Raw genomic sequence first — 19,098 nt, forward strand, 5'->3', positions numbered from 1 at the left:
TCAGTAGTAGAGAGCCTGAGGTATTGGGTGACTCGGTTCGCTTATATGATTTGTCACTTAAGTTAAACATGCTAACAAAAGAGCCCCAGACCTTGCCTTCTTAATTATGTCACTGTAGTCCGCTAAGCAAACTGTGTGTATACGCACCGACAGTAAACATAATTCCAACTTTTCCTGTGTTCCTATTTTAATTAATTTTGTCTACCCAAGTTCAGTGGTTTCTGCAGAATCTCCAATGCTAGCAGGCTGCGATGTGAATAAATGTGAAAGCCAACAGGAGCAGTTTGACCCAGACAATGGTGTCTTCTGTTACTTCTTTTTGTGTGTGGGATTGTGCTTTTTAATTTAATCTGTTACTCTGGTTGTTTCTTTGTTTAAAAATAAAGTTTTCAATTAAAAGCTTTGATTTTATATTTAGTTTGCAACTAGGGTTGTGTCATCTTGGGTACCTCATGATTCGATTTGATTATGATTCAGGGTGCTTCGATTCGATTATTAAACAATTATCAGGACTTTCAGTGCATCCTTTTTTCCCCCACTCAGGGTTTTTTTTCTCATTTGGTGTCTAGTTAATACTTTTAAATATATTCAGTATCCATTCAATTAAGTAACCAAAATAACTTATCTCCACCCCCTTTTATGTCAAACCATAAATAAACCCAACGCATACCCAACATATTTTTCATATTATATTCATATTTTTCCATGGAATCTTAAGGAAAAATGTGTAAGCGAATAGCTAGGGGCAACAAGAGATGTACATCGGTGGCTTCTTCTACTCCTCTAACCTGGGCTGGGTTTTACTATTATATGTTATTTTAACTTTAAACAACTTATATATGAAGTAAGTCTTGTCCAGGCCTTGTCCCTTCACATTTGTCCCAAAATGTTTCCAAACACTAGCCTTCAAACCTGATGAGTAAATCTCATGCTCAGCCTAAAAAGGCTACCTGCTGCCTTCTTGGTATCTCTGTTGTTTACTGTTTGCGAAATGCGCAACTTTTATGTTCCTGCCACACTTTGCAGCTGTGTTCATGTCATTTAATTATTATGAAAAATAATCCATTTTGAACATTTATGAATCGTAATTGAATCAGCATGTGTTGCATCGATTAAATAGTGAATTGGCCCACCTCCACTGTTTTGTGTATTTATGTTGTTGATTGTGTTTTTAGACAAGGATGTTTTTTAGGATGTTTTTATTGTTTTGGGTTCATTTATTCTTGTTGTGCTGCATTTTGGTGCAACTTTTGTTTGTATTAAAAATTCTTCTAAAGAAAATTGATAGATTGACATGTAATATCCCTTTAAGGAGTGATTAATTATATATTTTTAATAAAAAATTGGGTTAAGAACAAAATACATAAGACAAACCACTAGTGTTTATAGTTACAAATTGCTTAAATTCATATTCAATGTCCACTTCAAGGTCATTGTTTAGATTTCAGTATTGACATCACAGTGATTAACAATGACAACTATTTCTAACCATTCCTCACTTACTACATTAGAGCCAGATATAATTTTGCTAGATGAAGCTAATTTGTAAGATATTGATGTTTCCGTTTTATTAAACCGTTATTTTGTAGCATTAATAACTATTTGTTTAAATCATAAATCTGCAGTTTGTTTCACTCCCAAAGATGAAATAATTTATTCTGTCATAATTGGCTTTTCTACTTGTTTACAGTTTTCACATGAGTCATACAAAGTAGTGACCTGATGCTGCATGTTAAAGAAACAGCAGACAAAACAAAATAAACCCCGGTTGCGACCAGAGAGGGTACAATGCCAGAAGGAATGCCTTCTATGAGATTTTGCGCCTTTGTACAAAGAAAAGGGACATGAAAGTCGGAGCCCATGAAGCAGGGGTGGGGTTGCAAGGCTGCATGTGAGCTGACATTATTATTACCTCCTTCATTGGATCTTAGCATACAGTTGTGTGGCTGTGAGGTGTTTGTCATCTGTTTGCTTTTTGTGGTTAGCCGATCAGAGCTGCTGAGGCGGATGAATGGACAAGAGATGCTCCTGATTATTTGTGCTGCGCTACATGGGCCAGAAGCTAGACCAGACGTGTGTCCTGTGGTTTATTTTGGGATGCAACCTATCACTTGTGTGGGTGTTTATGCTTGTGTCTGAGGTTGAGTCTCTACATTTGTGCTTCCACCACCATGCACACTCCTGTCTTTTGTGTGTATGTGTGAGTTGTCCCCAGAGGCCCCTTTAACTCAGTCAGCATCAGCTCGTATACCTGGGGGAGCTGATGGCGGAGCGGCACGCGCCCTACCCTGCCCACCCAACACCAGAAGCTGCTAATGAGCTACTGTTGTACACTCTTATGAAATATAATTGCATTATGGTGTGTAAATAAAGCCGGGGCGTGTTGTCACAGCATATGCTCCCCGGCAGGCCAAACAGGAACAACAACCGGGGGGTGGGGGGGAGTGGAAAGCTTGAGAGAGCAGCTGGAGCACGTTTTTTGGAACTCAGGAGAATTGATTAGCTTTGCCACGAAAGAAGACAGTTGATATTGTCTTTGTGGGAAAAGACACCCTTACCCCCTGCTGTAGATAATAATATAAAATTTAAATTTTGTAAAATTAGCTATGTCTAACAAGACTGTAAACTATCTGTAATGGACACAGTGATATTTATCAAGATCAGTCTCAGCCCAATGAGGCAAACAGAGATCTTGTTAGAAGGCTACACTTGGCTGTTGGCAAACTTAAGAGCTACACCAGACTTCAGGGAACAGGGTGAGACGCAGGGCAACTAATTTAATAAAATTCTTAGTGGATGGTTTCATTTTTTGTGAAGCTACATTGCAGAAATCCAATTCAGGAAGCTGATTTTAGATTTTCATACATGTTTGGTGAATATTGTTTAATTTTTATATCTATCAGTGGTATTCTTGATTTTTTGGTATGTTTTGTACAAATATTTTTTTCAAATGTTTTCGTATCGTGTTAAAGCATCCAAAGAAGCTAACTTAGAAGAATCAGGTCTTCTGTTTGAGTTTTTTTGTCTTTGTAATTGAGAGAATAGGTACTAAAGCTCACTGTGGTGAATTTGTTATGGTAATGTATAAAAATATGATTGCTTAAGTCGCAATACATACTGAAACAAGTCCATAACAATGCCTGCTGGCTTGCAAAAAAGAAGAAATTGCTGCAGCATTGAAGAGAGCTGGACTTCACCAACACCTGTATGCAAACATGTCTGATATCAGTGAACAGTCTCCAAAATCATCAGTGATCTGTATTGACAAAATTGTTTTCTCTTTTTTTTTTTCTTTCTCCCAGGCTATCCGCTTGTCATTGGAGCAGGCTTTACCTCCAGAGCCTGACGAAGAATCAGGAGAACAAATCAGCAAACTGAGAATCAGAACACCAAGTGGCGAGTTTTTGGAAAGGCGTTTTCTGGGCAGCTGTAAGCTTCAGGTCCTCTTGGATTTTGTGGCCTCGAAGGGATACCCTTTTGAAGAGTTCAAGCTCCTCACTACCTTCCCTCGTAGAAATGTGAGTGGTAAACCTATTGTCTGTCCAATTATCTAATTGAATTGAATTCAGTTCAATTCAGTTGAGTTTATTTCAAAATCTTTAAAAATGAACAGCATAAAGTATTGCAAATACAATAGTCTACAAATACAAAAGTAAATGGAGAAAAAACAAAAATCTTTTTTTCCTTTTAATTTACGCTACTGTCCGAAAAGGACTAGGAAAAAGCAAAAGCTTTTCAAGGCATACCCTTGTTGCTCTAATTAACCAATAACTTTACATCGCCTAATTATTTGAACCTCTTCATATTCAACACAGTAGCCTGCTCATAACAAATATATACATTAAGAATAATCTGACCAACCCCTTAGACGACACGATGTTAATCTTCCTCAGGTCGATACATTTCAAACAGTTTTTGCTTATAGTCTTCCTAAATTGAATGACATTTGTACTCAGTTTGATTTTTTCATCTGAACTATTCCATAGGGCAGGGGTGGCCAACGTCGGTCCTCGAGGGCCCCAATCCAGCAGGTTTTCCAGATTTCCCTGCACCAACACACCTGACTCAAATTAAATGGATCCAACAGCCTATAAGGATCTCCACAATGACTTGTTAGTTTAAGTCAGGTGTGTTGGAGCAGGGAAATCTGGAAAACCTGCCGGATTGGGGCCCTCGAGGACCGACGTTGGCCACCCCTGCCATAGGGTTACCCTACAGGCGGAAAGCCAATACTTTTACTGTGAGTGTCGTGCACACACAAGGTTGTTTCAAATAGTTCTTTCATCTTAAGTCATATCCCCCCCTCTCTCCAGCAACAGTTTCTGTATGTTATCATGTAGTGAATTATTTCTTGCTTTGTATACTATTTGCAATGCGTTGTACTTCACCAAATACACAAATTTTAATGCCTTCCACTCAAAGTGTTTAGTATGATCTTTGCAGCCTACATTGTGCACTATCCTCATTGCTTTTATAATGTGTATAATGGCTATAGGGTGCTTTTGTAAATGTTACTGCACACCTCAATGAAGTAAATGAAATATGGCAACAGAACTAATTAACAAGAATGCAGAATAAACAATTTAGGGTACCGGTATACATTGCATTGCGGTTAAGAAAGTGCTGAACTTTACCTAAAACATCAATCCTTCTAGACCATTTAGAACTCAGATGTTTTATATGAGATTTCCAGCACAGGTTTTAGTCAAGTATAACACCTAAAAATTTATTTTCATATACTCTTTCTATCATTACATCATTAATCACCATTTTCACTTGTATGTTTATTTTGTGATTACCAAACACCAAAAAATGTAGTTTTGTCCAAATTCAATGATAATTTGTTTTTATCAAACCATAATTTCAGCTTTCTCAGTTCTGTCATGACCACATCTAACAACTGCTGCAAATTCTCAACTGCATAGAGAACGGTAGTACCATCTGCAGAAACAAACCATTTCAAAATATTTGATACATTACAGATGTTATTCATGTAGCGAATTTGGGTCCTAACACTGACCCCTGTGGGACTCCATGTGTAATGTTTAAATTACATGACCTAAACTCACCTGTCTGCTCAAACTGTTGCCTGTTTTTAAGATAATTTCTTAGCCAATTTAAAACAACCGCTCTTATATCATTTTGTTCCATTCTTTTAGTAATATGTCATGATCTATTGTTTCGAAAGCTTTTTTTTAATTCTATGAACACTCCTAGTAGTGGTTCAACAATACCATCAGGGACTATTTTTACTACAGTCATGTCAATTTCATTCCAATCTTTAGACGTTTTATTTTTTACAGTTATTGATATCTATAATTTCCTTTTTATTTACAGCTCTTAAGATCAAGGATTTCTGTCTTCATGATTCTCAGTACTCCCAGCCTCTCTGGGTTGTTAATTATCTATTTGCTTTGCCAGTTTAACTCCTACATTAACAAAAAATGATTGAACTTCTCAATCACCTCGTTGTTAGTAAAAATATTATCACTTAGTGTGGCAGTATGTGATGTTATCCTGCTCGACTTAGCTATGAGTCGATAGAGGATCATTCTGTACATGGAAGCGACAAACTCGTCTGTCATCGCATGCTTGTTGGGATTCAACATGTCTGTGTTAAAATCTCTACAGATAACGATGATTTTCAACATTGCAAACATTTCTTCAGTTTGGTGAACTGATTTACACATTCATTAATATTTTTAAAGTTTGCGTATAAACTGTGAATGTGAATAATTGATAAACAATTATCGAACTCAAACTTTGAATCTGTACAGTATTGACAATTAATGTTAAGTTTTTTGGAGAATTTTTTATCAGGACACACACACTGAACAAAAAAAAAATAAAAACAACTAAATCTTATCAATATTTTTAATTTAGGAACCATGTTCCACAGATGTAAAAGTTACTCAAGCGGAGGGCTGTTTGTTGTTTCAAGCATTTTGGAGAACATGCCACAAGTCTGTCTGTGGTTTTAGGTTGTCTCAGTGTCTGGAGCCAACAAGCTGCAGTACAAGTTTGGGGCAAAGCAGATGCTTCATTGGTTGTACTGCTTCCTAATCTTGAGTTCTGTTAAATTTATTGGTGCGCTAAAATCTTCACACCAAGATGGAAACTGATTACACCCTTCCACTGTGTCTACTACCAGGAGAGTATCAGCAGGTTAGGATGTGTTCTCAACTACCGCTGACATCTCTGCTGGAAAGATCCTCAGCTGTAATTGGCTCTTAGCTGAAACCTCAGGCCATGGCTGTGAATGCAGAGTGGCAGGGACAATGGTTAACATAATCTTTGTGACTGAAGGTTGTTTTTTTGCTTTTTGCTTATTTTCTCCTCATCTTAGTTTTACTGTTTATGTGCTCCTGCCTTACCTCTGCATCACTGCCTTTGTTTACTTGCACCTGTGTTGGAGCAAGTTAAGCCGTCTGTTTATCCATCCACCTGCGCGCTCAGTATTCAGTGAATATTAATTAGTATCAGTCCTTTGTGTGTACAGTACACTTTGACTGTGTTAGGATACAGTTGTCAGCACTAACAGCAGAATTCTCTATGGCTCTTCTGTTGATACCTGGCATCACTCCGCTAGCTACAACCATTCATTAGAAGGCTTGGTCGCCATGCTCGTGGTAGCACGCTAATGAGCACTGTTTTAACTGCCAGTTTAATTAGCCATGCTGCTGGATTTCCATTAATCAAAACAGGAGTGAATGTGGATGGGTGGTAGTGGTTGTATAGAGGTGTGTGTGTGTGTGTGTGTGTGTGTGTGTGTGTGTGTGTGTGTGGGTGTGTGTGTGTAGGCTTGCCCAGGCAGTGTGCCATCGCAATCTGTAGAGACCACAGGAGCACAAACACCTCAAAGTGACACACACATTAACGCGTAGCTCACACTCAATTTCGTCACAATCACACAATTTGACAAATACACAAATATTTTCAAGCAAACACATGCCCCGCTCACAACTTTGTCACTTAAAGGATTCACAGTTGTCTCTTTATAATCAAGAGTAAACATGTGTTTGAGACAGAGATAAAGATGTGTCTGCATCGCAGATGAAATTCCAGCAAAAACAGGATGGGAGGATTAGTGGGGGAAAGAAGCAAGAGGAGGATGGTGGCTTCAGGACTGGTGAGAAAGGGAATGGAGAAAACAAAAAGCGTGAACAAAGAAAAGATTTAATCAGAGAAACAGTCTGAAAAAGAAAAGGATAGAGAAGACAAGTGGCGAAGATATTAAAAAGTAGGAGGATAGGAGATAATTCCAGAAAACAGAAAGGCGAGAGATTTGTGGGAAGAGAGGAGGGAAGCAGCTCGGTGGCAGTGCCAGTATGAGGCTGTGAACACAGGCCCCGTCTAATCCTGCAGCTCTGTGTTGTAATTAAATGAGAGAGAGCATAGAAATCTTCCATCCCATCCAGACGCTCTCACTGTTGCTCTGCCAGGATCAGAGGATAGAGGATAGACCACTATTGCATTTGTAATACTGCACAACTGTTGAAACCTTTTTGACTTTTTCAAGCAGCCACTTTTTCTGTAGGTCTTCATTTTATCTCAGCACAAGATAGAAAATTTCCCCAAACCAACTTTACTAAATCAAGTAAAGCTGGACATCATATTTTTTCTTTAGGAAAAAAAGAAATTTCTGCGTAGGTATATCTAGAAAGGCAGGCTTATTCAAATTTATAAACTTAGTTTATCCACATGAATGATCAGATGTGTCTGATTCATGCTGCTGCCACCTTCCTGAAGCTTTGCCAGTAAATGTCTATTAGTCTCCAGTTTTTGGACTTGGTATCCTCCTCAACATTTGGTATCAGTGGCTTATCTCCTCAGCACTACAGCAGGCCTTACACTGGCATCATTTGTACCAGGCTTAGCCGTGCTCAGGGAACTAACCCTTTCTCCGTTTCTATGACTGTCAGCGAGTTTGAGGAAGAGGGGGGAGACTTTTAGTGTTTCAGTTTTCAGCTTTTCATTCAAGAATTCCCCCATTTTCTCTTTGATACTTGTTGAACACAAACCTTTGTTGAAAGGCCTGAGGTCTTCTTCCTTCAGCATGTGGTGAAAATGTTTAGGCTGCTGTTGAAATGATTTGCAGTCGTCTCTTCCTGCCCAGCTGCTCACAGATACCCAAATCATGTCAAACAAGTGTATTAGTTTTCTCACTGTGATACTGTACTTTATTTCACCTTCTGCTAATCCTTCTTCCAGCTCTGAAGACGAACATGCCAAAATGATTATTACACAAAACCTGAGATGCAGAAATAATAAACAATGGCAAAAAATAAACTGTGCTTTGTGCTGAAATAGATTTTACATCTGTTAAGCTGCTGTGTTTTGTTTTTCTTGTCCTGCTGTCTGAAAGAGTCATGGGAAGACTTAAAGGAAGTTGAAGCAGTTTATTTTCAAAGTAGTTTCATTACTTCTCTAGACTTATATTTTATCTAACACAGACCACAGCTTTGTAGAGTGTGTGGTAAAACCATGTGGTCAAGTGTACCTCATTGAGATGTTTTATCTTCACTTAGCAAAATTAAATTTATTGCATTCATTTGCTGAAAGAGAAAAAGTTTTAAGCAGTGATTTGCAAAGAACCTTGATATTCAGATATATAGATATTTAAATTTTTCCCATTATCATCAGTCATTCAATCGATTCCAACTACATATCCCGTGATATATATATAATGATCTTCAGTCACAATAAGGACGAGGAGTCCTGCAACAGATGGTATGACCCCCACTGAGCTCTGCTGTCAACATTATAGAGTCAGTCTTGGATTACACAGCAGTCTGTATACAGCCATTAAAACAAGCTGAGAGTTTTTTTTAATTTGCAGCTGCATCAAATGATGTTAGAATGGTCCTTTCAGCAAAGTGTGGAATGTTTTGGGGGGGGATGCAAAACGCATCATTTTAAAATAATAAACCTGTCTATCCGAGTTGTTACTCTGGGGATAACCCCCCCCCCCCCAAATCAGTATTTGCTTTTTCCTCCAGCTTTCCCTCCCTCTGCCTCCATTTTCCCTCCACTTTCCTTTTTGTCCTGCCTTTATGTCTTTTTACACACCAAGCTTTATAACATTGTTTCGTGCCCTTTCCAGCTTGATTTAAACCTCCTTTTTTATACTCTTAAAAAACCTTCAAATTTATTTGTATGATATTAAGTACAAATTTGTCTATTTTCCCCCCTCTTCACTGGTTGTTTTTTCTGGTTCCCCATTTTTCAGTTTTTTCTCCGTCAGTCCTCCCCCCGTCCAGCCTGTGCAGCGTATTTTTCCCTTTGAAGTACCGAACTCTTTTCTGTTCTTTTCTGTTCACGCCCCAGCACTACATGCTGTCAACGCTCCTGGCAGCAGATAATGATCTCCCACTGCTTTTGTAATTGGCCAAATAAACACTTGACAACACTAGTTTAAAACAGACAAGTTATTTGGTTTTAATTAACATAGCAGAGCCTGTAATGGCTTCATTAAAAATGCGTTATTTCAGCTGCACGTTTGATTATGTTGGAAATGGGCATCTTGAGGGCCTGTGTTTATTTTGCTTTTCTTTCATGGCTGAGCGTTGCTTAGTGTCGCCTCCTCTCTTATCAGTGTGTTTTATTCATTTGAATCAAATGATTGACAATTGTGTTTATTTTAAACTTCACATTAATTACTACTTATGTAATTTTAGCTGTTAAAATCTGATGTTTCAGAACAAATAGGTGGTGTATTTTAGCTAAATATTTTGTCCTATAAGTTCTTAAAGGAATGGAGATGAAATAACAGATTGGCAAAAATGACTATCTGTCTTTTTGTTTGTGTTCAGTTTTAATATTAAAGCAAAGATCCGTGGTAATATTGATTCACAATGTACATAAGACCTACAGTTTAGTCCAGGTCTTATTCTGTTTATTTATTTTATTTATCTCAGTTTTAAATTACTTTCAGATGTTATTTTTCTAAATGTTGGTCTGAAGGAACCTTTAGAAAATAATTTAATCTTTTAAACATTTACCCAATTGTGATGATTGGTTTGATCGTGTAATTAGAAAAATATTGACTAAAGGTTAAAAACAAACTGCAAAGCAGAGAGCTAGATTTTGTCTGTCTTATGTATATATGTATGCATGCATGTATGCATGGCTGTGTAGGCAGAAGAAGAGAGAATATGGCTTAGGCAGAGCAGATGAAAAACAACAGCTTTGTTTGTTGACAGATGCCTCCATGCTTATGGTCTGTTAATTGGATAACAATGTAAACAATCACCGATGGCGCCCGTCTCCTGTGTCAGTGTGGCATCTTGTTTCCCTACTTTCTTTTTCAGAGTCAGATGCTGACTCTCTCCCCGTTGTCTCTCCCTGGTGCACGTGCGCGCACAAACCCTCATCCCTGGTTTTTACTCTGAAAGCACACAACTACACATACACTCGTATTTAGTCTACAGACACACACCTGCTCCACCCCAAAAGCCTCATTTACTCCTACCTGATGCTGTGGTGTCATAACAGCCTGTCGGGTTCATTAGCATTGCAGCCATTTGTGATGCACAGCTCCTGATCTGGGAAAAGGAACAGAGCAGCCCTTTTGGTCGTTTCTCTCCACCATTGGGATAGAACATGTTTGCAGCTCCTGCACACACATACACCCTTAGACACACACAAGCTCTGTTCATGGCATGAACCCCCCCCCCCGTTGTGCTGTCAGGCAGTCGACTAGGTGAAGGCTTTGAGTATGATGTGGCGGCCCCTCCCTGCCTGCTCCCCACTGAGAAGTCAAGAGTCTTAATGACACATTGAGATGAGGAGGAGATGAAAAAATGTGGAGTCAAGGATCTCAGCTTGCACATGGTGTGACATTTTACAAACACCTATGGGAGATGGAGAGGTTGTCTGATGCTGATAGGTCCTCATCCCCTTCCCCTATTTTACGTGCCATCTTTTTTTTTCTCTCCAAGTCCAACACCCTCTAGCTAAGAAGAATTATTATTATTGAAGGGTATCTTTATTCTGTTGGTGTAAATATAAGGCAGAAAAATAAAATGAGTTATCTTTTAGAAGCATGTGAGTGAAAATTGACAAAATTACAAAAAATAATTTTTTAGAGATTTAAAATAAATAGGACGCTTGTTACAGGTCTGGATAAGGCCAGTGTAGGTGAAGTTGTGGTTTAGTTCATGGTCAGAGGTCATGTTTCCTTCCCTCCAATAGTCTGTGTGAGAGATGTCACTTTGCTTGTTGGGAGGTTGACCTTTACGGCGGCCGGCTTGCCCTCCAACCTTCTACAGCAGGTACAGGGAGTCAGCTAATTATCCCACTGTGAGGTTAGAAAAGGATTCCTAATCAGAGAGGCTGATGCAGCAGTCATCAGATAAGCCCCGGACACATCTCAGTGTCACACCACCTTGCCCATTCAGCCCAGGTGTTAGATTGGCCCAATGTAACACTACCCCTCCAGTGATTAGCTCACATAAGCTAAGAGGCCCACAGGGGTGGTGGGTGTCAGGGAGAGTCAGACTGTCCGTTTTTGAAAAAAACATAGGTCAGACCCCCTTCATGTTAGCTAACTCAATCAGCTGCGTCGTGGGTGGTACAGCATTATTTTTCTCCTCTTAGAAAATGGCTGTTGTGTAATTTTCAACAGAGATAAAATGTTTCTCTACTTTTTTTTCACAGCTCAAATTAGTCATTATTAACCATTTAAAAAAAAAACCTCAATTTTCATTTCCCTCCACTCTGCCTCTCATATACGTGCACACACCCCTGTCCTGTAACCTCCATCAGTTTGCCATGGATTGGAGCCTTTTTAAGAAAACAAACCTCATGGTCCTCTTAGGGAAACTAAACTCTCACTGCTCACATTACTGCCTAAACTCTTTTTAAACATGGTGTTAGAATAACAAACACAGTTCACGTTCTTGTGCAAGCACAAACACCAGGCTGAATATAAGGGAATACATGGCGAGACGGTCACAGAGGGATTTCAGTGTCCCTGTCAAGTATGGATAAATCTGAGAACACAGATTAAATAGTTTAGATGAAATGATTTAAAAATGTCAGACTGCTGATTCACTTTACAGAACATGCTTGTTCATGATTGTCATGGTTTTAAATGGAGTCGATTTTTCATTTTCAGAACATTGTGAGCCAATAAATATGATTGTTTCAATTGGAAAAAAAAAACTACAGAACATAATGCTGCATCCATCTTTAATATTAGGAATTGCTTATTTTATCTTTTTTGATGATCGTTTAACTTTCTCATTACTGCATCACTTTATCTCTTCTCAGATCACCCAGTTGGATCCAGGCTCAACCCTGCTGGAGGCCAAGTTGTTTCCTCAGGAGACGCTCTTTCTGGAAGCTAAAGAATAGGAGCCGGCCCTCTGATAGCTGAGAGGACCCAGTGACTGACTGATGAACTGGCTGGACGCACATTAGTCACCGAGCATGGCCCCCTCCCCACAATCTGGGCCTACAGTACACACACAAAATGCACACTGACCTCTCAGATATACATAACACACTGGCATGCACATCCAGTGACACACATGCGCAAATAAGCTTCTCTGCCCTCGGCCTGGTCGTGGTACATGAATGCCTGGTGTACACGTGTTGCACAGAGGAGCAAAGACAGAATCACAAGCACACAGCCAAACATTGATGTCCCTGAACCTCTCTTTCTCTCTCAGCTCTTCACACTCTTCACGTTTCCAAACTGCTGTGTCATGGTTCTCTCACACCACCACCACAGAACAATGTCAGCGTTGAGAGACTGAGTGGACAGGTCGTTGTCACAGGAAAAACAAAACAAAAAAAAAAAAAAAAACAGACTTCTATCCCCATTTCCTCATTTAACACACCGAGGCTGCTTTTTTAGAACATGGTTTTTGTGTTTGAAATAAAAGAAAAAAGCTAAAAAATGTTATAAAATAAAGTTCAAGAGGAGATTTTGTCCCGTGAAAGCTGGACTGTCTCATCTCCACCTGTATTCACCTCTTTACCTTGCCCAAAGTCCACTTTCTGTCCTTCCATCCCTCCCCCCTGCATCCCTCCGTCTGTTGTCCACTGCGGGATGGTACTCGATGGGAAACCTGCAGCATCTGCAGTCACCCCTGCAGTCTCTTTTCTCCTGGTTTAAAATCCACTGCTTCACAAGCCAATAGATTTCTCTCTTTTTTTTCTTTTTTTTTTCTTTTTCTCTTGATCCTTTTTAAGTTTGATGCTGTATTAGCTTTAGTTTGATATACATTATAAAAAATATATGACTATGAACATCCATTTGGCTCACTTGAAAATCTGTTGAAACTTACACACACAAACATGTCTTTTGCATCCTCGTATAATTTATTTTAAAATGGTATCAGTTGCTATGTAGCGGCTCTCTTCAGAGTGGTGTTTGGGCATTAGGCAGATAGACCAAAAGGAGGTAAAAAGTTTATTTTTATTAGGAGATTTATCATTTTTGTGAGCTTTGTTTACTGGCTGTGAAATATTAGTTGTTTTTTTTAAAACCAAAAATCGAAGTGTGAGTTACAATGGTAAATTCTAAAAAAATGCACTTTTGTGACACTGGCTGCTGGGGAGCATCAAGTCCAGTGTTTCACAGGATTGTCCAAGTAAAAACACAAGTCTGAGTACAACCAGAACACAGTCTTCTCTAATGATCCAGCTTTGTTTTTTGTACCAAAGTTTAGTAATGCAAAATCACTTTTCTGTCACCACAGGCAGACCTTTTGCATTCTTCTCTTAACAAATGTTTTAATATCCTCACTCAGACACCACACGCTAACATGAGCCACACAATATTGTGCCTCCCACAAGGAGAGATCACACAGGCTTAGCCCTCCATCTGCAGCACAGCTCCTCTGTCAGTTAAAGGTAAAGTTTGTGAACCCCCGTCACACTAAGCAACTTAATCAAACTTCTGGCAGAATTCTCAGCATCTGAATTATATTGTTTATACATAATGAAATGGAACGAGGGTAGAACTGGATCCATGTTCACTAAAATGCTCTAAGGTTGTATTTCACATATTGTATTTGACAGTTTTCTCTTTTACAGTTGACAGACAATTTCAGGAAGCAACAGAGAAGAGCTGCATGTAAAAATTTATACTTCCTACTAAACACAACTTGTGGATGCTGTGTGATGAGTTGTCCACAATAAACCTTCAAATGTGCACTTTTTGCACTTCAATATACACATCTGAGAATGCAATTTTGTTTGGGAAATTATAAAGTGGTATTCATAAATGCACTATAGTGGCCAATTACATTTACTATAAGTGTCTTTTAAAATGCCCTATTTGTGCAAAGATTGTATGTTTTGGTATTGATAAATGAAAACTGCCTACAGGTAATTTTGGAACATTTTAGACATTTGAGCCATTGAACTCAAATGGAAATGTTTCTCATTTTTAACTTGAGAAAAATAAGACCAAGTTTAGACTTCCTGACCTTCTCTTAAGACCGTTGGAAGGTCTTTATTCTCTTCTAGTGTTTGCTTGATTTATCAAAATCATTGGCCTGATGCTGATAACAGCACTGAGTGTAATACTAAATCAGTGTGATCAAAATACCTAATATCTAAAATTAATGTATACACTTACTGCAACTTTATTACATACACCTCATTAGTACCGGGTGGAACCCCCTTCATGAATATCTTCACCAACAACACTCAGGCAGGTTGTGGTGTTTCAACAATTCTCAGTTGGTACTAAGGGGGCCTAAGGGTGCCAATATCCCCAACACCATTACACCACCAGCAGAGGCCTTAACCAGTGAAGGCAGAATGGATCCATGCTTGTTTGTTTAGCTAATTTTGATCCTACCATCTGAATATGGAAGCTGAAATTGAGACTTAATAGACCAGGTGACATTTTTCCAGTCTGCTATTCTCCTATTTTGGTGATCCTGCACAAATTGTATCCTCAGTGTCCTGTAGTTTGCTGACAGTGGCATCCAGTGTGGCCTTCTGCTGCTGTAGCCCATCGGCTTCAAGGTTCAAAATGTGTTCTGACATGGTTTTCTGCATACCTTGGTTCTAACCAGTGGTTATTTGAGTTACTTTAGACTTTATATTATCTCAAACCAGTCTGCCCATTCTCCTCTGACCTTGGACATCAGCCAGTCATTTTTGTCTAGACAACTCCTACTCGCTGGATATTCAGTCCTTTCGGGTCAAACATCTATCTGTCATGGAATTATTGGAAAATACACAACTCAAAATACTTTAAAAGGTTGTTTTGAACAAAGGGGTTACATAAGTAAACCAAATGTTTCAGAGACATCTTCAAGTGAGCAGGTGTTTGTCAGTTTAGCTCTGGCTGTGTTTTCTCACGTCAGGAATGAGTCGACCTAATGTGCTCAGTCAGACGAGTTTCCCCCGGTTTGACCAGACAAGCGATGTTGCCTAAGGCTCGAGAGAGAGAAAATAGCAAAGTAACAGCACAGCAAATCCTCTCAATTTTTCTTTCTCATTACATTTTTGTTCATATTTCTCAGCCGTTTCTAGTTTTACAAGTAGAGAGAGACAAAAAAAGTTCCACTTTCTGCATGATTAGCAAGAAAAGAAAAAAATCATCCAGTTAAGAAGTATGACAGCTTATAAGACTTTTAGTTTTGAGGGGAATTTTCATCCATTCCTCAGGTTCTGGTTTCTTCGGTGCATTCCTCTGAGGTCTGTCAGCAGATTTTTTTTGATTTGAGGATTTCAAGCTTCAGCTTGCTGTCAAGGATCTCAATCCTTTTGTAGAAGCCTAGCCTTCCTGCTTCTTTATGGAGAATTGTCTTCTAGAAATTTCTAAATAATGATTCGTGTTGTTGTTTTTTTTATCGCCAGTCAAACATTTCCTGCTTCACTGGCCTCAGCATTAATACACACAACATGAATCCACCACATGCTTAATAACTGAAGAGGCGTTTTTCTTTTTTTCATAAAAGTTTACATATTTTTTTTCCATGTCATGGTGACCAGAATTTTATGTTGTAAAGAAACAGTTCAACCTAGAGTACCCAGGCCTTTATTAAAGCAGAAGACATATTGGGGATGCTGTCTTAAAAATGTCCAATGATGAATATATATATATATATATATATATATATATATATATATATATATATATATAATCACATTTGGGTTTTGCTGGGACTGAAACACACAAAAAGACCCCAGACATGTAAAATACTGAAGCAGGTGTTTACATTCAGCTTGAATTTGGTGAGTGTGAAACCCTAGCTTTGGGTTTTAATGATTAAGAGTCTATAATCACAATGAGGCACTTCAGTATTTGCCATGATTCCTCACCATGACAAATGTTTGTTTTTTTTTATCAGTGCCTTAACTTGCTCCCAGTACATTACAGTCTAGCCCCCCAGTTCTGCCAAACAACACCTGGAAAATCAGTAAGGAGTCCTTGAAAGTGACCAGTCAGAATAGGAGCTCCTTACAGTTCAAGACAGATGCTGAACTTTCCTGAAGCTTTAAGGGCAAAAGTGAAATGTCTTTGGATGACATTTGTTAGATTTAGGGTGGACATAGATCATTGGGTTTGCTGCAGAGTAGTGTGTTTGTGTGTGTTGGTTGTACAGACACGTGCAGCTCCGGGCGAGGGCAAGGTCAGAACAGGCAGAGGAGCTCAGTGAGCGTGAAGCCGAGTGTGTTTATGAAAGAGGCAGACAGGTGCATCACTGCTCCTCTGTCAAAGTGCGTATTCCTCAGGGAGCAGCGTACATAGTGCATCTCCTCTCAACTGTGAGATTACAGTTTCTATCATGAAGGAAATGTGCAGAAGCATGTTCTCTTGTACGGCTGCGGCTGATGATGGTGATGAAGTCGGAAGTGCTGATGAGACATAATGATATTCCTCTCTTATACCTGACCAAACTTGTCATGAATTATTTCTAATGTGCTGGCAAAAGTCATCAGGTTTTTTAACTGCAAGAGGAAAGATGTTTGACTATGTTATAAACAAACATCTAATTCTAATGAGATAAAAGAAACTGAAATGTAACTCAGTTCCTGTCACATGAACACATTATTTATTAATTTGGACACATTCTGTTCCTTTTTGCGAGCTCTTTTTTCTTTCTTTTAAGTTGGACATCAGTTGTTTATTATAACACTGTCGTCAGAGTCTGGGTGGATGTCTTAATAACCGCCTGTCACAGAAGCCCTTAAATCGGACACTGGTGGGGGTGACCAGAAATAGTCTCTTTGGTAATAAGCTTGCTCTGTTGGTTTCCCCCACCATGGATTCAGTGATGGCAACATCAGTTTGCTGTCTTGATTCTCTGATGACAAAAGAGGGAAAGCGTCCATGATGTTTAACCAGCCCCACTGAGGTCAAGAATGCAGCCCAATGGCAAGGGAACAAAATTCCTCAGTGATCTGTCTTCCCTCCTTTTGAAGTGGGACCCATGAGATCCCAGAGCATGGGCAGCTCCTTGCATCACAGGATCTTTGCCCATATCCCAGACTGGCCTAACCTTAGAGGGTCACTCCAAGTTTACTTTCTCAGAGACATGGGCCCAGCCCAAAGAAACAGAATCTATGCAGCTTAAACTGTTGGATGGGCACAAAAGAAGGGTCATCTCTGCCCCTCTGTCTCCTTCTCTTTACACTTCTGTTTGTCAATGACACAAAGGACATGAAGAGACTTTGATTTTTATCTGGAAGAAACAAAGCACATTTTTTACAGCCATGTAACAAATCTCATTAGATTTGTCTTTGAAATTACTGAATTCCTTTAAAGCTTAAACATGTACAGACTCAGATCTTTTTTCAGTGCTTTACTTGTGTGCTGACTTCAAAGGATGATTTTGTATTACACACTAAATTGATGTAATTGGTGACTATTAACTTTTTTTTTTTTTTTTTTTTAGAAAATATATATGAATCTACTTGAATTAGACAACTAGCATAAAAAGACAACTAATGGATGATGGTATTAAGTGAGTAAGTGACATTTTCCTCTATTTGGTGCATTTTTAGTCCAACTTTTATCCCACAGAACTGTTATCAGTTTGAGGAAAAATAGCATCCAGATGCTGGATTATCTTAAATAACAGCAGAGATCAGGATTTACCGTGTCCCTTTATCATATTTTTCTGCAGCACTCCACAGCCTTAAAGACTTTTTTTATTTGCTGTTTATTATCAAATATTATAGCTGTTTGGTATAATCTGTTTATTTCTCTTAGTCATGAAGGTTAGTGTAAATTATCACAAGGCTTTTTAATCAGGCTCAATTGCCTTATGTGGTCACCTTTTCCTAGAATCAAAATATCAAATTTGTTTTTATTAGTGATAATAAAGACTTTAATTGTGCCCCTAACATTTATTTAATTTAATTTAGCTTTTTTTCCCAGCTCCCGCTGTGCAGACAGTATTTGTTGTTCTTTTTAAGGCAATATGTCAGCGGCTGGATGAAGAAAATGTTCCCCTGAAAGTTAAAAGCGTGCATTAATCTTCTTTTAATTCATTATTACTTAGATATGGAATTCAGTCCAAACATAATTTTTGTAGGCTCCTGTAACTGGGGTCGCTTTCAACACAACTGCCACTCTGGACTCAACCGAAAAAAAAGATAAAATAAAATCCATTCTTCTTTAATAATAATCATTTGAAAAATTTAAATAAAACTAATTATTTGAATACATCTTAGAAAGCGTATTTTTATTGTATTTTGAAAAGTCAGCTTCCTCTGTGACTGATTCCTTTCACCAACCTTTTTGCTTTCTTTTTCTCCAAATCTAATTTTTGCCCTCTGAATAAAAAAAAAAGAAAAATCTGAAAATATTTCTGTAAAAACATATACAAATAAGAGAAATGAGGGGTTTTAAAAAACACTATAATGTCTGGTTTATTGTTGGTATCTTATGTTCCCTTGTTTAAAATGTGTCGGAGCAGAATCCCTAGGCCTCTGTCGGCTTGTCGCTACGTTTATTTATAAAACTGTTCTTCACCCTCACTTTCAGATCTGTCTCCTCAACGCGCGCAGAGGCCTTATAATAAAAACCAGTGGTATTCGGATTATCAACTGCATGGGATAAAGCAATAAATGGACCAGTGGGGTCTTGAATAGGTGCAGCGGCGTGAAGGGGGAGTAATT

General features: G+C 38.6%; 1 protein-coding gene across 1 annotated transcript in view; it reads left to right on the top strand.

Annotated features, from left to right (window-relative positions):
• The window catches only part of faf1 (Fas (TNFRSF6) associated factor 1), a 69,833-nt gene extending 56,570 nt beyond the window's left edge, over window positions 1-13,263 (top strand). The window contains exons 18-19 of the mRNA XM_042006486.1: window positions 3,303-3,518; window positions 12,274-13,263. Coding sequence (XP_041862420.1) covers window positions 3,303-3,518; window positions 12,274-12,357 — 300 coding nt within the window. The 3' untranslated portion in view covers window positions 12,358-13,263. The remainder of the gene's footprint in view (window positions 1-3,302; window positions 3,519-12,273) is intronic.
• The last annotated feature ends 5,835 nt before the right edge of the window (window positions 13,264-19,098 follow it).

The sequence above is a fragment of the Melanotaenia boesemani genome, chromosome 14 (assembly GCF_017639745.1).
Source record: "Melanotaenia boesemani isolate fMelBoe1 chromosome 14, fMelBoe1.pri, whole genome shotgun sequence".
Taxonomy (NCBI): Eukaryota; Metazoa; Chordata; class Actinopteri; order Atheriniformes; family Melanotaeniidae; genus Melanotaenia; species Melanotaenia boesemani.